This window comes from Delphinus delphis, chromosome 18 (assembly GCF_949987515.2).
Source record: "Delphinus delphis chromosome 18, mDelDel1.2, whole genome shotgun sequence".
Taxonomy (NCBI): domain Eukaryota; kingdom Metazoa; phylum Chordata; class Mammalia; order Artiodactyla; family Delphinidae; genus Delphinus; species Delphinus delphis.
In genome coordinates this window covers 17,958,152-17,979,887 of record NC_082700.1, presented here as the reverse complement: position 1 = coordinate 17,979,887, position 21,736 = coordinate 17,958,152, and the positions used below count along the sequence as shown (strand labels likewise).

The 21,736-nt window shown below is 41.1% G+C and overlaps 2 protein-coding genes across 3 annotated transcripts in view; one reads left to right on the top strand and one right to left on the bottom strand.

The window, feature by feature from the left end:
* RCBTB1 (RCC1 and BTB domain containing protein 1) overlaps window positions 1–21,736 on the bottom strand; it is a 108,800-nt gene that overhangs the window by 20,305 nt on the left and 66,759 nt on the right. The gene's annotated exons all lie outside the window — the stretch shown is intronic.
* Window positions 1–21,736, top strand: part of LOC132413902 (histone-lysine N-methyltransferase SETDB2) — an 80,924-nt gene that overhangs the window by 48,361 nt on the left and 10,827 nt on the right. The window contains exons 1-4 of one of the 2 annotated variants that reach the window (XM_059996164.1): window positions 20–114; window positions 7,750–7,871; window positions 16,758–16,865; window positions 20,964–21,097. In XM_059996164.1, coding sequence (XP_059852147.1) covers window positions 21–114; window positions 7,750–7,871; window positions 16,758–16,865; window positions 20,964–21,097 — 458 coding nt within the window. In that variant the 5' untranslated portion in view covers window position 20. Of the gene's footprint in view, window positions 1–19; window positions 115–7,749; window positions 7,872–16,757; window positions 16,866–20,963; window positions 21,098–21,736 lie in introns of those variants that run through there. The other variant, XM_059996161.1, reaches the window with a different exon arrangement.

Below are 21,736 nucleotides of genomic sequence, written 5' to 3'. Positions count from 1 at the left end.
CGCGGGCGCAGTGCGCAGATATGGAGCCGGCGGGACCTCCCGAGCCCGAGTCGAGCTGCGGCGCCAGCTGGTCCGAGGCCCGGGCTGGGCGGGACGGGGTCCCCCACCCAACCGGTGAGTACTGCTCGGGGGGCGGGGGGCGGCAGGGGCAGTCGGGGCCCAGGGCAGCTCCCTGGTCGCCGCCGCCTGGGGGCCCGCGAACCCGCTTCCCGAGACAGCGCTGAGGTCTTGGCTCAGCAGCCCCTCGGCCGCCGCCGCTTGGGGGCCCGCGAACCCGCCTCCCGAGACAGCGCTGAGGTCTTGGCTCAGTAGCCCCTCGGCCTCTGGGCGTCCACCGCCGGCGGCCCTGCTCCCAGACCGCTGCCCAGGGCCTCTCGTAAGGAGAGGGTTTGCCTTCCGTTTACCGTTTATTTACCGTTTACCTCACCCACTGCTAATGGAACAGCCCATTGCTACAGTCCTACAACTCTAGGAATACAGCCAGCAAGGAAAACCGAAGGAAATGCCTGGGAGTTTACTCTCCCAGCGCGGTTTCACCCACCCCTAAAACAATGCAGTCGGAGAAATGCTCTAGGGAGGAAGGCTGGAGGGGGACCCCTCTTGAAGAGAAGTGGTCAGCTAGGCCTCAGGAAGCAGTTTGAGAAGTTTCCACAGAGAATGTAACGTTTTGGAACCATCCCCTCCTTTCCATGAGTAGTTCAAGTCTGTGGCCCTCCCCATTAAGTGAGGCAACAGCCTTCTGGCTGGGCTCCTTCCCTGCGTTTCAGCAGATGTAGAGCGCTTACCCTGTGCAGGCTCAGCACCAGGTGCCGGGGATGCAGAGACGAGTTAGGCAGACCTTGCCCTAGAGAGTCTAATAGGCAACTCCTGTGTGACCTGCTAAGAACCACAGAATCACAAATGAGGAGCTCCTCCAGCTCAGCCTGGTGTTCAAGGAGCATCCTTAGTTTTAAAGAGAAAGAGTCACCCAGAGATACAAAGCTTGAAAAGGTGGTCCAGAAAGAGGTGAAGACTCGAAAAAAGGCACCAGCCATAAAACATCAGATGTGGCAACCACAAGCCAAGCAGTTGACTGTTTCATTTAGCTAATGTGTATACAGAATGCAAGATGAGGAGTTACCGGAGGTGAGGTTACATCCTGACCTTTTCCCCAAACTCCAGACTTGTGTAACCAACTTCATTAATGCCAGGAACGATCTCAAACTGAATATGTCCCAAAGAAGACTCCTGTTTGCCTGCACACACCCACACACTCCAAACCTGCTCAGCCACTACCAGCCTTCCCCATTCCATTCACCTGGTTGCTCAGACCAAAACCCCAGTGCCACTCTTGGTGCCTCTCTTTCCTCCTTACCTCCCAACTAATGCATTAGTCAGACCAGTCAGTTCTTTCTTCAGAATATATCTCAAGCCTGGCCTCTTCTCACCGCTTCCATCACTGCCATCCAAGCCACCATCATCTCAGGCCTGGACTATTGGTCCCCTGGCTTCCACTCCAGCCTCTCATACAGACAAGCCTGCACAGTAGCCAAAATGATCTTTAAAAAACAAAAAGTAAGTGTGATTCTCCTACTCAAAGCCCTCCAATAGTCTCTCATTACTTTCAGAATAATCTTACTGTGGCTACAGTGTACCCCATGTCCTGATCTGATCCAGCCCCTACCCATCTTGATGACTCTGCTACCCCTCACTGCACTGTGAGTCCTCTAAGCCCCCCACCATATTCAAATATCTGCTCAAATGTACCCTCCACAGCCTTGCCTGCCCATCCTGTTTAGAAGAGCCCTCCCCCACCCTCATTAATCTCTACCTCCTTCCCCTGCTCTTTCTTCATAGCACTTAACCACATCCTGAAATAATACTTGTTTGATGTCTCTGTACTACTAAAATGTAAGTTCCATGAGAGTTGAAATTCACATCTTATTCCCTGCTTTATTTCTAGTGCCTAAAACTCTACATTAAGTATATGTTGAAGGAATGAATGGGGTTGTATGTAGCACTAAAGAGCTTGGCTTCTGATCTTTAGGTGATAGAGAAGGGTTTTTAAGCAGGAGAGAAACATGGGCAAATGTACATTTTAGATAGATCACTCTGGCAGCAACGTGAAGAATGAAGTGGTGTCATGACAGGGAAAGCAGAAGGAGGGAAATGAGATTATCAGAATGAACCAGGTAGAAAACAGTGAAGGCAGGGCAGTCCACTGTCCACGCTGCTGCTGAAACTCACTCTCAAGTGCACATGTGCGCACGCACATACGTTCACACGTGCCTACACACAGATCAGGTCATGGTACTTCCTGTGTTAATTAGGACTTGTTGGCTACAAATAGTACAAAATCAACTTGATGTCATTTAAGCAAAAGGGATGTTTGTTCTGGAAAGCAGGGAGACCACACTCACAGACCCCAGGAACATGGATGCTATAGCATTTATCAGAAAGAGCCAGGAAATAGGGCCTGAGAAGCTGTCATAAACTTTGACAGCACTCAGAATATCTGCTTTGTTCTCTTTCTTTGGTCCAGTTTTCCTGATAATGGGATAGAAGATGGCTACCCTCACAGCTTCTCAGTTTTTACATCTTCAAGAAACCAGCCCAATCTGAACTAAAATCTTCTATTCTGAATTCTGTATATGTGGGAGATGGGCAGGTTGGTCCTCTGGGACTGTCAGCTGTGCCTAGGGAAAGAGAGTCACGTAGTATAAACATACCTGCTGGGGCTTATCCCTGTGTATGATTGTGAGTCAAATGGATACCCTAAGGAAGTCCACTGAACATCCTATTCCCTGGCTGCCTGCCACCCCTCCCTTACAACACAGACATCCTTATTCCTCTTTTCACATTCTGAAGCTGTCCCCAGTAATGCCTTCTGGCTATCCCAAATATACTTCCTGCCAAACTTCTCCGAAAGTTATGTCCAGTCACACCATCCAGAGACAATGTGATAAAGCCATTCATTTTCCAAGTCCATTACCAAAGCCTCTAGGTAATATCTACTCCCCTTCTGTTTTGGTCAGTTCAGGTATGCAGTCACTGGACTCAGTAATAACGTCTACACATCTGATATACAGTGGCAGAACTAAAATAGTAAACTGCAATGAAAACTATTGATCAAAGGAGAAAAGAGGAAAGAATTTCCAAGCCAGCACCATAAATTGGTTGCCAGTCCAGAGCATAGACCATACCCTATTGGAAGGGGATTGTAAATGGAAGTATAGGGTTAGTGAATCTCATTCTATCAGTTTCACTCATTTCTTTAGTGGTGGAACATGTTCCTTGGCCATCCTATCCGACTACCCCAGATTCAATCCTCTGGGTGGATTGCCCTTGTCTGGTGAGCTTTAAGACCGTCTCTTGGAAGAGAAGCATTGGGAAGACACCCCTGCAGAGGCTGTGGCCTTAATAATCCCTTCCCAGGTGGAGCTGAGCCTGGAGATTGCTGGCGAGACTGCCACTGTTGGTTTGAGTTAGTTGTAGTTCACGTATTCTTGGCTTATAATTTTTCTTCGGCTTCATTCTATAGAACCTTTCCTGGTTACCAGTTTCATTTTTGAGAATTCTCGTTGAGTCAGTCTCTGTGAGTCCTTAGGCCTGCTAGACCCAGTAGAAAGACCTTGGGGAGACCTACATATCTTCATTGTTCTTGGTCTCAACTACTGATGGAGACCAATGGACTCTTCCCAGCCCCCATGATACACCTGTCCCTCACTGTCTGAATCTATACAGTTCCTGAGTTCAGATAGTGAGGAATATCAAGTTATCCAAATGTATTTGGTCCATGAGTTTCAGATAATGTGTAGCAAACGATCAGATGTGAGGGATGCCTGTCTGTGTAAAAGCCTATAATGTTACTCTCCCAACTACAGAGAGTTCTGTGATCCCCCAGTCTAGAAGAATAAACAAGTTAAAATAGCCAAGCTCTTTTAGGAAATTGTGATGAGGGGGTGTTTTAGCAGGAAAAAACTCTTAGGTGGAGCCTGTGTGTCCACCTTGCGTTTCTGTCCATCAGCACTGGAAACTCCAGATCAGAGGACAGCAACGTTGCCACCACCTCTGTGTTCCCAAGTGCCAAGACCCTGCAGACTTGGGAGTGTAGCTCAGACAGGCAGAGTCCCCAGAGCAAGCACAGGGGACCACACTCAGGTATCAGCGGCCTGATAGCTCAGCCCAATGCAGTTCACCGGTCTGCAGGTGCAGCTCTGCACAGGAAAGGGTGACAAGGCAAAAATACCTAGCTCTTACACAAGGAGTGCTGCATAGCCTATCAAACATTATCATATTTTTTTATTAGGGAATTTTAGCACTAGTAATTTAACTGCCTGAAACTTTTTTTAGCCTATGCTTTACAAATTTTAATGTCCAGTTTGAGTGTTCTTTTAAATAAGAGCACGGTATTTAGTCGAAGTAGATTTTGGGCCCAAGGTGAATAAAATTTGGGGATTTTTTTTCCCATTTTCATCCTAGGATGGAGGCTTTGTGTGGTCAAATATTAAAATATATTCTAAAACATTGAAAATTGTAAAGTGTTGTATTGGTGGGGGAAGTGACAGATCAGTGGAACAAATAGAAGTATGTAGAACAAATCTAAATATATGTAATAATTAAATATATGAAAAAAGATTTTAAATTAGTGGCTAGCCATTATGAATATAAGTTAGATCTCCATCTCATACTTTACAATAAAATAAATTCCACGTTAATATTATAATGTAAGAAATAAAATTCTAGAGGAAAAGAAGAGGTGTCTTCTAAGTTATGTTCCCCCTACCCAAGAGTGAGAAGTGATAAAGGATTGATATAATTTCATCAAACAAAACCTTTAAACATTCTGTATATCAGAGAACATTATAAACAAAGTTAAAAGGCCACATATTTGACTAACAAAGAGTGAGTATCCTGGATACACTACAAGCTCTTATAAATCAGTAAGGAAGTAGTGAATAAACCAATAGAAAAATGGGCTAAGGACATCAGTGCCAGAGAAGAAATGCAAATGCCACCTTATGGTAACTTAAATTCATAATTAGAGATTATGATCCACTTCTCTCTGCACTTTGTGTTCTTTCTTTTGACATGGTCATCTAACCTTCTGTCCCAGCTGTACCTTTATAGTATGTTTTTAAATCAGGTAGACACCCTTTCATTTTTTTTTTAAAGTGTTCTTTACTGCCCTTGCTCATTTGTTCTTCCAAATAATATTTTTTTCAAGTTCTTTAAAATAACCTTCTTGGGATTTAAGTTGAAATGGCATTAAATCTAAAACTTATGTTGACTGAAGAAAAACACAACCTAAAAATTGCGAGATGTTTTATTTGGGGAGCTTACTGAAGACTGTGGCCTGGGAGACAGGCTCTCCGCTCTGAGGAACTGATCGGAAGAGGTAAGGAATGAGCCAGGATATATAGGAGTTTTTGCTGAAAACAAACATGTAGTTAGACATCAAACAATTACTGCTAATAACAAAAAACAGACCTCTTAAGTTAATGATTTTAGTGCTTTTCTAAGTATGGGAAGATGCAAGAGTCTGGGCTCGTTGAAATTATTCCTTAGAAATGTGTGGTAACTGTCTAGGGCCAGTATCCTGTTTTTTCTCGATCCTGAATTCCCCTCAGGACACACATTGTTGGGGGGACAGGGTTTGCTGCAGTGGCTGATGGCTTGTTGTCAGGCAACATTTTTTTGTCCGCACTTATCTGAGATAGAGTTGACAGCATTATAATGTCCAGCCTTCCTATCCAGGTGCACCGTATTTCTCTCCATGTTGAAATGGAGCTTAAAACAACTCTTTCATCATGTTATCCCCCTGCTCAAAAAATCCTTCCTGGCAGCCTTTCACCATCTGTTTCTCAAATTCTTTTCCAGCTTCCTTTGCATGAACTCTCCTCTTCAGCCTGGCTGGTTTTCTGTCTCCCAGTCAGACCTCTTGGTCTCTTATATATCTCTGCTTCTGTCTGCAATGTCCCTCCCACCCCGACCCTGCTTCCTCTCCATCTCAAGGTTGTACCAGCTCAAGGAAGTGTCCTTGACAGAACTCCGTCCCACAAGGAGCACTTCCTCCTCTGTCCATAGCATATATTGTATTTCCTACTCAGCAGTTACTTGTGCCACGTATTCTGTTATTTTCCAGAATACTATTTGGTCTCCTTGTTTATTTTGTAAGCTTCTTGCAGGCAACAGTTCTGTCTCATGTTTTTTTTATATGCTCTGCTGTGCCCTTCCGTACAGTAGCCACTCTCCACATATGGCTCTTGAGCATTGAAAATGTGGCTCGTCCAGTCGAGAGGTGCTGTAAGCACAAAATACACTGGGCTTCAAAGACTCAGTACAAAAGAATGAATTAATTGTTTCCTTAATTAAATGTTGAGAGGGTAGTATTTTGGATATGTTTAGTTGAATAAAGCATATTAAAATTAACTTCACCCATTTCCTTTGACTGTTTTAAATGAGGCTCCTAGAAATTCTTTATCTGCACCTGTGGCTCACACTATGTTTCTGCGGACAGCGCTGGTCTAGAGCTCTCAGCGCGGTGACTCTCGTACAAGAGGAGCTCCCAACTCGGTGGTGGTTTGAGATGAATGAAAAGCAGCAGTTCTCCCATTTCATTTCATCTGAGGAGTTTTGTCTCAGTCTCCCCCCTTTTTCTTGGTTGATGTGGAGCAAGAGGACTACTAATTTGTAGCCCTACTAGTAAGCAGGACCCAAATCCAGGAGACAGACGTTAATTAAGGAAGAAACTCATCTGAATGTGAAAGAAATGCTAGCTCCAAAGTGAGGTCTTCTGACATTGTGAGATGCAAGATGTAGTTTAAGAGAGACATCAAGAGACCTTACACTTTTAAGTAACAAAAAGGACTTTTAGGAAGCGCTTAAGCGGTTAACCTCATTTAAATGTAAACCTTTCGCCATTAAATGGTTAAATGAATTTTTGTTTCAAAACTAAAATTTGAAGGTAAAATTGAAAGTGCTTTCTGCCACAGAAAACTAAATGAATAACAGGATGAGCATTGGAAAAGGCAAAGAAATGTTAAATGGATGCTTGTGGCCAAATTAATAGCAAACTAATAGGTTAGAGAAGATTGCCTCTCACCCATGCACCCAGTGGATATTGGGAACAGCTGGCTTTTTTCCCCCTGTCTCTTCCCTGTTCTTCCTAGCTCTCCTCTTAAACTTCTTTCCTTTCTTTATTCCGCTCTTAAAAAAAAAAAACTCCTGCCTTCGTGTATCTTTCTCTCCTAATTTATTATAATGCTAGATTACAGCACATTTAAAGTATATTGCTCATTTACTTCTTTAATTCACCCCAAATTTATTTATTTTCCCAAATTTATTTTTGAATATAGTATGATATAGGGATCTAAATTATTTTTTACAGGTAGTTAATCAGAGCATTATTTCTTGAATACACCATTGTTTTCTTGTTGATTTATAATGTCAGTAATCATTATTGAGAGCTTACTATGGGCAAGGCAATGCTTTGAGAGCTTTGTATTTAAATTCCTGCTTATGTTTCTTAAGTAAAGGTTTTCCTCATGTTTAGACATTTTAAATGAAACATTTTTTTCTTTTCTTTCATTAAGCCATTAAGAAAATACAAAGTTGCTTTTCTGCTTGGGTCCCAATTTTTTTTCTCCCTGGGAGTTGAGACTCTCTCATAAAACAAGTTCCCTGCCCTCTACTTTAAGATGGGTGGAGGAGTTGCAGACACCAAGAAATTCCACTTTTCCATTTCTCATCAGGGATGTTACTTTATAGGTGTCTTTCAGGTTGCAGAAAGGTTGCAAAAAAGGATATGCGCACTTTGCCCCAAAGACCTCGAGTGTAGTGTCCTGTACTTTGCACAGTCAGAGAATATAGCTGCTCATGAAAACTGTTTGGTAAGTTACTTGAAAACACATGAGTCCTTTTAGGGAAGGACATACCAAAATAGATAAATGTACTCTGGATACAACGAAGAGTAACACGTTGGCTGCCCATGGCTTGGGCCTTTTTTTTAATGAAAGCTTCTTTATTTCTTTCTTTATTTTTTGGCTGTGTTGGGTCTTCGTTTCTGTGTGAGGGTTTTCTCTAGTTGCGGCGAGCGGGGGCCACTCTTCATCGCGGTGCGTGGGCTCCTCACTATTGCAGCCTCTCTTGTTGTGGAGCACAGGCTCCAGATGCGCAGGCTCAGTAGTTGTGGCTCACGGGCCCAGTTGCTCTGCAGCATGTGGGATCCTCCCAGACCAGGGCTCGAACCCGTGTCCCCTGCATCGGCAGGCAGACTCTCAACCACTGCGCCACCAGGGATTTTAAGTGGGGATTTGGGGAGCATATTTTTCCCTTTTTAAAGTTTCAGATCTTAACACCTTATGATTACTTTCAGTTTTATTTATAACTGATCAAACACACAAAGAATTATGATGAAGTTCCTTTAAAGATACTTTAATTATTTCAAATATAACAGATACCCATAGACACTTCACCCAGATTTATAAAATCATGATAGTATATGATACTTGCCTCAGCTTGATTTTTTTTTTTTAAGAAAAAAAAAAAGATAGTAAAGGACTCTCTCTTCTCTCTGTTCCCTTCTCTCCACCCCTCCCCAGAGGTAATTGCCATCACAAATTCGGTGTTTCTTATTATCTTGTGTTTTTAATTTTATGCTCCCACCACGTTTAAGTATTTATAAAAAAATATATTGTTTTACATGTTCTTGGACTTTATAGAATTTCTATCAGATTCTGTAGATTATTGATATATATCCATGTTGATAAATGTAGTTCTAATCTTTCATTTTAAATGTTATATTATTCCATTTTATGACTATAATCACCATTAAAGTATTCTGTGAATGACCATTTATGGTTTTCCAGTTTTTTATGTTACTGACCAGCTGTCATAAATATCCTTGTATAGGTCTCCTAATTCACGGGAGAATTTCTCTGGTCTAGGGCACTTAGAACTGCTGGACACAGGAAGGGAACATTTTGCACCTCACTAAATGTGCCAGATTGCTCTCCAAAGGGATCGTACCAAGTTTGACTTCCACTATTTTGGAGTTTGCTTCTCTTCTTCCTTGTCAACACTTGATTCTATGAGATTTATTTTATTTTTTGGTATGGTAAAAGTATGTTTAATTTTGAAAGAAATTGCTGAACTGTCCTCCACTGTGGCTGTACCATTTTATATTCCCACCTGCAATGAATGAGAGTTCATGTTGTTCGTATTTTTTTTAATTTAATTTTATTTATTTATTTTTATACAGCATGTTCTTATTAGTTATCTATTTTATACATGTTAGTGTATATATGATGTTCATATTTTAATTTGTAATTCCCTGATGACATATGACATGTGGTGTTGAGCATCTTTTCATATACTTATTTGCCATTTGTATATCTTCTTTGGTGTTGTCTGTCCAGATCGTTTGTCCAATTTTTAATTGGGTTGTTATTGTTTAATTGGGTTTATTGGGTTGTCTTATAATTAACTTTTAGGAGCTCTCTATATCTTGGATACAAGTCCTTTATCAGATATATTTTACCAATATTTTCTCCTAATCTGTGGCTTTTCGTTTCATTCTCTTTACAGTGCCTCCCTGGATCTGTGGTTTGGTGTCTGTTATGATACTATGAGATTTTCATGTTTTCCTCTCTGATGGGTGTGAGATGGTCTCTCGTTGTTATTTGCATTTGCAGTTCCTAGATTACTTAGTGAGCTTGCACCTCGTTTGCTGTGCTCCTGTGTGGTTCTTTTTTCGATTCTGTGACTTGTGTTCATAGACTACACTTTATCTTTGAGATCTTAGTTTTGCTTATATGTATTTATTCACATATAAATAAATTCTAATGCTTTATTATATATGTTTGCTTTTAATTTTATTTATGGTGCTTTCTGTCATACAGAAGCTTGTGATGTAATTAACATTCATCATTATTTTCCTTTATAATTTGTAGGATTTTTCCCCTAAGAAATTCTTTTCTGAACTAAGGTTCTGTCTTTATTCCAAAACGTTTAAAAATTTTGCTTTTCTCATTTAGCTTCTTGATCCAACTGGGATTTATTTGGATTATAGTGTAAAGTACAGACCTACTTTTAGTTTTTTTTTTTATGCGATTAACCACCTTCCCCAGCACTATGATTGAAAAATCTATCCTTTCCTCACTGATTTGTAGTGATAATAATGATAACTGTTGTTATTATTTGGTGTTCACTGTGTAAGGTAATGTTCTGGGAGCTTAACCTAGGAGCTCTGGGAGATTAACAGGATTAACTGTTAATCCTCACAACTACCCTAAGAGGTAGGTATTATAATTATGCCCAAACTAAAGGTGGAACAACTGAGGCACAGAGAAATTAAATCACTTGCCCAAGGTCACAGGGCTGTAAGTGACTGAGCCGGGACTCTCACCCAGCTATCTAGTTTCAAACCCTCATGCTAATCTGTTGCTCTAACAGTATTGTCATACGTGCACAGATCTCTTTCTGGCTCTCCATTCTCTTCCATTGGTCACTTGTGTATTCCTGAGCTGGTACAACACTCTTTTTTTTTTCTTTTAAGCAAAACTCGCATTTTATTTAGGTTGAAATAAACTATACGAAATTGATTTTCTTCACCAAAAATAACAAGGAATATTTTCTGTATTATTCCTAGATAAACCACAAAACACTTATTTTTGTAGGTTTTCTAGGTTTTGCTTGTAAATCAAGGTGAGGCAGTAGATACAGTCATGGAAAAAGAAGAAAACAGACAAATCGGTTGTCAGTATCCATGGCCTCTGATCCTGTCTTGACCATGAAACAGAAGTGTTCAATGTATACCTGCCAAAAAGCTTATGAAGATGTAGGCTCAGTAAAGGAATGTAAACAGCAAGAACCAGATGTGGAACAACAATGGCAGGCTCTTCCATTCAAACTTTAACTATAACTTGTTCCTTTAACTTCATTTGATAAAGACAGAATCTACACTGAAATCCTTGTTTGGCGAGCTCACACGTTTCTCTTACAATCTGATAATTTTCTTAACTGTCCCTTACAGATTTTTAACAACATACTTAAAACTCCTACTATTCAAAAGTCAGTCATGAGCTTCATTGTAATGTTTTATGAAACGTATTCCTTCCTCCGATACCTCCTCAAAATTTATTTCTTCAAATTGCTGATAACTCAATACCTGACAGTTGGATCCACAGTGATGTTATGTCTAAAATGACTTAACTAATACAATTCCAAAGTGCCATTAGCAGAGATCACACAGAGTGTAACATGGTACTCTCAATGCTATCTTTTGGAAGAATAGTTAGGTCTCCAAAGCATGAGAGTTCAAACAGGCCATCTAAACAGGCAGATTATCAGTGACTAATGAGCTGGTACAACACCCTTAATTACTATGATTTTATGATAAACCCTGGCTTTTTTTTTTTTTTTTTTTTTGCGGTACGCGGGTCTCTCACTGTTGTGGCCTCTCCCACTGCGGAGCACAGGCTCTGGACGCGCAGGCTTAGCGGCCATGGCTCACGGGCCCAGCTGCTCCGCGGCATGTGGGATCCTCCCGGACTGGGGCATGAACCCGTGTCCCATGCATCGGCAGGCAGACTCTCAACCACTGCACCACCAGGGAAGCCCAGGTCTTCTGTTATGAATTTCAAAAATGTCCAACAATTTTTTTTCTATAGAGGTCTAGAACTTTGGGTTAGGCCTATTCCTGGGTTTGTTTTTTTGTTTGTTTTGTTAATACATTTTTTTTTTTAAATTTATTTATTTTTGGCTGCGTTGGGTCTTCGTTGCTGCACGTGGACTTTCTCTAGTTGCGGCTCTAGGCGCACAGGCTTCAGTAGTTGTGGCACATGGGCTCAGCAGTTGTGGCTCTTGGGCTCCAGAGCGCAGGCTCAGTAGCTGTGGCGCATAGGCTTAGTTGCTCTGTGGCATGTAGGATCCTCCCGGACCAGGGCTCGAACCCGTGTCCCCTGCATTGGCAGGCGGACTCCCAACCACTGCGCCACCAGGGAAGTCCCTGTTAATACATTTTTAAAGTGAGCTATTATTGGTATACACAAAAACTGTCAATTTTTATTTATTTTTTATCTCATCCAACGATCTTGCCAAACTCTCAAATCTAAAAGTCAGATTCACCTGGATATTTTATTTGGACGATCCTCATCTTTAAATAAAGATGACTTTTCTTCCTTTAAATTTTTGGGCCTCTTAATTTCTTTTTCTTATTTTACTGCATTTTTCTAGAACATTGTGTTATAGTGGTGATTAAAAGCATTTTAGTGAGCCTTGTCTTGTTTTTTATATTACTGGGATGCTTCTAGGTTTTATCATTAAATTTGTGCATACTTTTTAATACTTTTACTTTATTAAAATTAGGAAGTTTCCTCTTATTTCTAGCTTGCTACAAGTTAAAGTATTGAATATTATGAAATGCTTTTTTCTGCATCTATTGTAATGCTCTTCTGGCTTCTTTCACTCTCTTTCTCTGGCCATGCACAATGCTAGATGCTTTATTTTTTTTTTTAATTTATTAATTTATTTATTTTGGGCTGTGGTGGGTCTTCGTTGCTGCGTTCGGGCTTTCTGTAGTTGCAGCGAGCGGGGGCTACTCTTCGTTGCGGTGTGCAGGCTTCTCATTGCTGTGGCTTCTCTTGTTGCAGAGCACAGGCTCTAGACGTGCGGGCTTCAGTAGTTGTGGCTCTCGGGCTTAGTTGCTCGCAGCATGTGGGATCCCCGGACCAGGGCTTGAACATGTGTCCCCTGCATTGACAGGCGGATTCTTAACCACTGCGCCACCAGGGAAGTCCGATGCTTTAGTTTTTATATACACAACTTTTTTTAATCTCAAACTTACAGAAAAGTTGCACATACAGTACAAAGTACCTTTTTTGTTGGAACTGATGAAAGAAATATTCACATATTTAGATATAGGGAAGTCATTCTGGCTTATACATGAGTTAACTTGAATTTTATGCTAACTAAAATAGCCTGTTTGTGGCCTATCGAATATACACTGTACATTTGCTTTAATTATTAGAGAAAAGGACACATTGACCAGAAGTAAAGAATGTCCATGTTAAAAATAAAGATTATATGCCCCTCCTCCTGGGATGCCAATGCTGGTACTCCTTTGATGATAAAACTCCCTTCCCAGGTTCCAAGGCCATACTGAGTCACTGTGTACATGCTAGTCTGTTCTTTTTTTTTTTTTTTTTAATGTTGAAGAAATGTAACCCTGACTCGTTTATTGCTCTTTGTTCTGACAAGATATAAAACTGTGCTGGAAACAATGCTTCTCCAGAGCAGTTTCTCAGAGTAATCTGGGAAGTGGGCTTCTAGGGTAGTCCTCAGTTTGGCTCAAATAAAACTCTTTTCTATTCTTATTATAGACTGTTTAGTGATTATTTTCGTTTACAGAACCATTTGAAATTAATTTGAGACATGATGCGTTATCTTTCCTGAATACTTCAGTATGTATTTTATACAAAGGACATTCACATAATCACAATGTAACCATCAAAATCAGGAGTTTAATATATTACTACGATCTAATCCTCAAACCACCCAGGTTTCAGGTTCAAGTGTCCTAATAACTTTATAACAAAAGATTCCGATTCACAGGTTACATTTGGTTTTCATGTCTCAAATTTTCTCCTTTTAATCTGTTAGTGATAAATTATGTGCTTGTTTATTTTCTGCTGTTAAACCATTCGGAGATTAACACTATTTGATTGTGATGTTTTATTCCAATATACTGTTAATGTTAATTTGCTATTTTTAGTTAACGTTGTCAGTATAATTTACATTTAAAAATCACCCATTTTGGGCTTCCCTGGTGGCGCAGTGGTTGAGAGTCCGCCTGACGACGCAGGGGACACAGGTTCGTGCCCCGGTCCGGGAAGATCCCACATGCCGCGGAGCGGCTGGGCCCGTGAGCCATGGCCGCTGAGCCTGCGCGTCCGGAGCCTGTGCTCCAAAACGGGAGAGGCCACAGCAATAAGAGGCCCGCGTACCGCAAAAAAAAAAAAAAAAAAAAAAAAAAAAAGCACCCACTTTACGTGTACAGTTCAGAGAGTATTAAGTCATGTATTTACCAACGTAACCACCACCACCATCAAGATGTAGAACATTTCCATTACCCCAGAAGGTTCCCTCATGCCTCCTTGCAGCCACTTCCTCCCCACCCCAGCTTCTATAGCTTGAGCCTGTCTTTCTCATCTCACATGAAAGGAATCCTACAGTATGTATTCTGTGTGTCTGGCTTCTTTTGCTCATTACAGTATTTGGAGATTCATCCATGTTGTTTCTTGTATGTGTATTTTGTTCCTTTTTATTTCTGCACAGTATTTCATTGTATGGCTCTATCACAATTTGTTTATCCACTTGCCTGTTGATAGACATTAATTCCAGTTTGAAGACACTAGGATAAATCTGAAGATCTGAATATGTGTCTTCATGTGGACATACACTTTTTTTGTGTTATAGTCACTAATTTTTTTAGATTCCACATATAAGGGATAACATGCAGTATCTGTCTTTCTCTGTCTGACTTATTTCGCCAAGCATAATACCCTCCACATCCATCCATGTTGTTGCAAATGGCAAACTTTCATTCTTTTTTATGGCTGAATAGTATTCCATTGTATGTATGTGTATGTGTGTGTATGTATACATATATATATATATACACACACACACACACACACACACACACACTACATCTTCTTTATCCATTCATCTGTTGATGAACACTTAGGTTGCTTCCATACCTTGGCTACTGTAAATAATGCTACTATGAACACTGAGGTGCATATATCTTTTTGAATTCGTGTTTTCATTTTCTTTTATGTATACCCAGCAGTGGAATCGCTGGATCACACGGTAGCTCTATTTTTAGTTTTTTGAGGAACTCCATACTGTTCTCCACAGTGGCTGCACCAGTTTACGTTCCCAACATCAGTGCAGGAGGGTTCCCTTCTCTCCACACTCTCAACAACATTTGTTTGTGTCTTTTTTGACGATGGCCATTCTGACAGGTATGAGGTGATATCTCTTTATGGTTTTCATTTGCATTTCTCTGATGATTAGTGATGTTGGGCATATTTTCATGTGCCTGTTGGCCATCTTATGTCTTCTTTGGAAAAATGTCCATTCAGGTCTTCTGCCCATTTTTTAATCAGGTTGTTTTTTGATGTTGAGTTGTATGAGCTGTTTGTATATTTTGGATATTAACCCCTTACCGGTCATATCGTTTGCAAATATTTTCTCCCATTCAGTAGGTTGTCTTTTTGTTTTTTCAATGGTTTGTTGATGCAGAAGCTTTTAAGTTTAATTAGGTCCCAGTTGTTTATTTTTGCTTATGTTTTCCTTGCCTTTGGAGATAAATCCAAAAAAAAAAATTGCTACGATTTATGTCAGTGTTCTGCCTATGTTTTCTTCTAGGAGTTTTATGGTGTCCTGTCTTACACTTAGGTCTTCAATCCATTTTGAGTTTATTTTGGTATATGATGTGAGAAGATGTTCTATTTTCATTTTTTAACATGTAGCTCTCCAGTTTTCCCAGCACTACTTATTGAAGAGACTGTCTTTTCTCCATTGTATACTGTTGCCTTCTTTAAATGTGGACAGTAATGCTTTTATTTCTTGAGTGAACACCTATAAGAGGAATGCTGGGTCAAAAAGTAAATGTAAAAGTAAAGGTAATTGCATCATTTTACACTTCTACAACAATGTGTAAGAGTTTCATTTGCTCCACACCCTCATTGATACTTGGTATTTTCAGTCTTTTTAATTCTAACCAGTCTAGTGAGTGTGTATTGGTATCTCACTGTGGCTTTGATTTGTCTGAGGGTTAATGATTTTGAGCATCTTTTCACGTGCTTATCCACCATTTGTAACTCTCCTTCTCTGAAGAGTCTGTCCAGGTTTTTTGCCCATTTTTAACTGAATTATTTGTCTTACTGAGTGGCAAGAGTTTTCCCTATATTCTCGATATAATTTTTTTGTCAGATATATGAATTGTGAATATTTTCTCCCAATTTCTGGCTTGCCTTTTTGTTTTCTTAGCAATGTCTTTCAAAGAGCAAAACGTTTTAATTTTGGTGAATTCCAACTTAATAACTTTTTCTTTATAGTTTCTGCTTTTTATAAGAAATCTTTGCCTGTGCCAGTGTGAAAAATTTTTTATCTTATGTTTTTCACGCCCTTTATTATTTAAGTGTATGTGTAATGTTGATCTTTCATTCAGAGGTAGTTTGGATTCTTTTGGTTTCAAGAAACTTTTAGAAGCGCGAGCCAACCTAAATATAAAAGGGGCTTTGCAATAAGTTGCAGGGGCAATTTTTGGCTCCTGAAGACAGGCACACAGGTGGGTATAAGAAACAGGAGCTGGGAAGCCATCAGGAACCCAGGATTTCCTCTCTAGCCCTCATTTTTGTTTTCCTCTCTTTGTTGACTGACTTGCTCTGACCATGTGGCTCAGAGCCTGTTTTAGTCCCCTAGGATAGGGACTTTGACTGGCCCAGCTTGGGGTCAGGGCCCCGACCAGGTCCAGTTAGCCACTGGGGGTCAGGGTTATGCAGTATAAAACATGTCTGGGGATCAGGACAACTCCCAAAGAAAAGCAGGGTGACTTGAGATCTGCTCACACACGCCAAAAGGTGGTCACTGTTCTACGCGCAAGCCATCTTCCACTCCTGGTGAGTACTTTTTGGTACCATTTTCTGACTTGCAGCTTTCAACATTACTTTGTGCATACTCTGGCTTTTTCTTTTCCCAATCTGCAGCTGTATTCCTCGGCGCTTGTGGAATGTGAGGATCATGATCCGTTCAATCATGATAGAAATTTTGATGTGGAATCGGTAAAGAAAGAAGTCAAGAGAGGAAGGAAGTTGGTAAGTATAAATGATTCTATTACTCAGATGAACAGACCCTTGGTGATGCTTTCAAAAGAAAGTCTATTTGATTGATAAACCAGGGGATAGAGATGCAACGTGGAGAGCTGAAAGAAGTAGGAACTATATTGGAAACTTAGATTCAGTTGAATATTTTAATATTTTAAAATAAACTGCAATATGCTTCATCGGCAAAGTAGATATGAGTTAGAATGCTTTGGCTATAAGTGGAAGGAACAAACTGGCTTTAAAAAAAAAAAAGTGATGCTTATTTTCTTAACTTAGAGGAAAAATTGACTTCGCAGTTGGTTGATTCAGTGGCTCAATGATGGATCATGCCCATCATCCTTTCTGCCCTCCTGTCCACAACATCAGCTGGTCCCTTTGTGATCATAGGGTGGCCACAGGCAGCGGCTGAAGCATCAGGCTTTCTTGCTCTTATCACAAGAGAAAGTTCATCCCCAAGCATGGATTAAGAGCCCTTCTGAAAGTTTAATTAGGCCACACCCCTCTTTCTGCACCGATTGCTAGAGGCGACCATAACTAATCAGGATCTACCCTCGGAGCTGGGGTCAGCTCCCCCTGGGAAGGAAGAATGCTGAGTAGTTGCTCTACTGGGTCTGCTGTAGTAGACTCCCTCCGTGACAGGCCCTTCACAGCTGAATCAGTGGTACAGCAAGCGTGAGCGCTAACACCCTACCCACCACCACAATCCACAGTCAGGTTAGTGACCTGGAACAAACATTTTTTTAGTCCTTGCAGGATGTCAGCATATACATGGGCAATTTCCACATCGCCTGATGTGCTTTGAGAAACGTCAGCATGGGCCGCTCAGTGAGCAGGCAGATCAGCACAGCTGGGGCTCAGGAAGCCTTCCTAGTTGGGAATGTAGGGGGGAATGAGGATGGGGACGGGGGAAATTCAGAGAGAGGGAACAGGGTGTGCAAAAGCGTGGAAGGCAAGAAAGAAGATGTGGCACATTCATGAAACCATAAGCATAGGACTGTCCCTGGCATTCTCTTCACTGACCTCATGGAATTCCACAGGATGTACTGGAAGGCGTGAAGCCATTCCCTGCCCTTAGATAATGAATTGACAGTTTTTCACTGTGATAGTGAATGCTGCAGAAAACATCTTTGTGCATTATCCTCGTGTGTTGGTTTGATTGGTGCTATACAGCACATTCCTAGAAGTGGAACAGCTGAGTCAAAGAGAATTCCCTTTAAAATCTTTGAAACATGCTGACAAACTATCCCCCAGAAAGACTGTACCACTTTATGCTTCTGTACATAGTGGATGAAAGAGCACTTCTCCCAGCCTGTGACGAAAATGAACATCTCAAACCTCGTTAATTTTTGCCGGTCTCAGAAAGTTTTCCCTTGCGTTTCCCTGATCACTGGAGAGGTTGCACGTTACCCCTCTTTAGTAATCATCCCAATCCTCCCAGTTCACCCAGCTCCAGCAGCTCTTCAGTGATCCCTGGCCACGGTCCAGCACAGCAGTCACTCCCTTGCAAACCCCCTGGACACCCTCCTCACTCACTGAGCAGAGCCCCAGCCTGGGGAAGTGTGTCTGTCTGATGTCTGCAGGAGCTGAGTAGCGCTGGTAGTTGAGCAGTTAACTGGAGAAAAACCCACAGATGTTTTGACTGATCTTAGATTCATGACCATAAACCTCAAACAGACAACCAGCACTTCATCCTCCACCCTCCACATTTACTCTTCCACATCCTATCATCTCTCTTTAAAACCTTGCTCCACCCCTACTTCTCCTTGCCAAGTTGAGGACTATCCCTGATTTTTTTTTTTTTTTTTTTTTTTTTGGATAGACTTTCTTTTTTAGAGCAGTTTTAGGTTCACAGGAAAACTGAGGGGATGGTACAGAGAGTTCCTGTATTCCCCCTGCCCCTACACGTTCACAGTCTCCCCTTTATCAATACCCTCCACTAGAGGGGACATATGTTACAACTGATGAACCACATTGACACATCAGAAACACCCAAAGGCCATAGTTTACATTAGGGTTCACTCCTGGTGTTGTACATTTCTTTGCCAGATTCTTACTGAGAAAATGGAAGCGACTAGACAGGAACCCCTACTGTCCAAACCACTGCCCACCAGCCTGTCCCCAGACTCTCAGACTTCCGTCCTGTCAAAGCCAACCCTGCACATGGGCTTTGGAGCCGTCCTCCTTCCCTCCTTAAGGACTAGGTTCTTGCATTTTCCTCTACCCGCTCACATCAGTATCCCTTCTTTCTAATTGATTATTCTTGTCAGCATATAAACATGATCAACTGATCATGTCATCTTTAAAAAAAAAAACCAAAACTCTCCCTTATACACAAAGAACTGGTCATTTACAGTGTCACTTGTCTGACCTTAGTTAACCTGTCAGCAGTATCATCACACAGTGGTCCCTGCCCTGCATCTTGAAGTAGTTCCTTCTTTTGACTTCCTGGACATACACTGCTAGTATGTCTTTTACCTTTCTGGCTGCTGCTTCTCAGGTGCCTTGGCTGTTTTTCCTCCTCTGCTCAACCTCTACAGTTTGGAGTGCCCAAGGCTCTTTCCTGGGCTCCTTCCTCAATCCGAACATCCTTCCTACATGACCTCATCCAGTTCCCATGGCTTCAATACCATTCTTATGCCGAGACTCTTATCTCCAGCCCCGATGACCAACCTGACATACCTACCTGGATAGGTAATAGCCTCTCATGTTAAACTGGCCGGAAAAGAATAGTTCCATCCCCTATACACTCATACACACGATCCATCCAAACCTGCTCACTTCTCCTCAGTAAACAGCACATCATTTGTCTGCCATCATCCCCGTTTGTATTCTCTTCCCATTTTTCTGTGGGCTATCAGCGTCTTACCCTTTATCTACTATGCAGCAAACAGTCTTTTCCCTTTTTTTAAATGGTATCTATCACCTTAAAAGTCGAGCTTAAATTTTTTATATAGTCAAATCTGTCAGTCTTTTTCTTTTTCAAGGTGTCTCCTGCCTTGCTTAGAAAGCCTCAGTACTGTCCTTTTCTTCTTTCTCTTATATTTTCTAATTTTTTGCAGCTTTTTAAAAATACTTATTTTTTATATAGTTAAAGCTTTAATCCACGTGGAGTTTATTTGGGAATATATTGTGAGGTAGGGATCTAACTTTCTTTCCTATACATATAGTCAGATGGCCCCCCAACATTAAATCATTCTTTGTGCTCTGACTTCAAATTCTGCCTTTTGCACAATCTAATTTCTCACCCACAATTAAATTTCCTTTATTTATATAGTTGCTTGTGCTGACCTTGGGATACTGTGTGAGCTGTCACCTCCTGTTTTGCTAGGTGGTTTCATTGTGCGCCGTCATTCAGCCAGAGCATGATATAAACCAGCTGTGGTCATGGCTCAGATTCCTCCAAACAGGTTTCTGTGGCCACGTACTCTCCTCCTAGCCATCTCTACGCCACCTTCCTAGCAGACCAATAGACTGATATATAAAAGCAAGAGATCAAATGAATTGAGCTAAGAAAAGAACTTATTCCTCAGGGGCTTTTTTGTTTTTGTTTTTTTTTTTTTTTTTTTTACATTTTTGGCCTTTCTACATAGATGCCAAAGAGATTTCACTTCCTTTCTCTCACGTCTCCTCAGTAGTGCCTCTGTAAGACAGGCACTGTGATCCTCAGGGAGGAATTCGGGTCTAAGAGAGGGGAAGGGACTGGCTTGAGATCACACAGCTGTTAGTGGCACTGCCAGGAGCTGACCTTGGTCACAGGCTCAGTGTCCCCAACAGAACCTCTTGCCTAGAGCTGGACAGTGTTGCCAACCCTGCTTTTTAGAAATCTCTTTTAAAAAGAGAGGAGAGGGGGTTTTTTTGGAAGCAAAAAGGGTTTTCTGCTTTTAATCAGATCATTACAAAACATTCCAGTTAGTTGAGGTTTTGCTGAAATTTCAAAAAGAGCAGCTGAATGTCAGGACCAGGTGTTTGTAGCTGAGGACATTAGGACTGCCAACTTAAAAATAATATTTGATGACATCTTTAACTTTAAATTTTAACAAAGATTCTGAAAGATCAGGTGCTTACTCAGTAAAATCTGTTCTTCTGTAGAAATGCACATTTTGTGGGAAAGCAGGAGCCACCGTGGGATGTGATTTAAAATCCTGTCTCAAGAATTACCACTTTTTCTGTGCCAAGAGTGACCATGCAGTTCTACAAGCTGATGGATCTAAAGGAACTTACAGGTATCTAATAAAACAGTTTTAAAGCCACGTTTGGGGGATGGAATAAGGACAAGGAGACTTTTTAAAGCTAATTTTATGCAAATGATTTCCAAGTAAGAATGTGGTTTGGGAGATGCCCAGCTGGGAACCTAACTTGAAAGTACCTTCCCTAAGTGTCATAGGAAGAAAAGAAGCAGGGTTGGTTTTGTTTTGGGTTTTACTCTCCCTGCATCCTTTCTTTCCTCATAGAAAGCACTGGTTGACATGGTAGCACAAGTAACCTAACGGTGGCCACGAGGCTGGGAACCAGTTCACACTCGCTCTTTTCTGTAAACAGGAAAGGAGCCTGACTTGTTAGTTCTAGGTCCATGCTTTACCCATCTTGTCTCCAAATGAATGTATTTTCCCATCACTCTCACCACCCTCTTAACTATAAATAGTCTCTAAAAATGATAAAGAAACTATGCAGCAAATACAGTTATCAGTCATTAAGTCCTTGAAGAAATTTACACCTTGTTTGTGTTGCCTTTGGCTTTGAAATCTTGCTCCTTGTTTTTCAATAATTCTTTAATGTTAACTTTGATCCAGTAAGGCATATTTCAAGTCCAAAACAAGTATATTTGTTTTATCCAGGAAGAAACGTGATCTTCCTTCTGATGA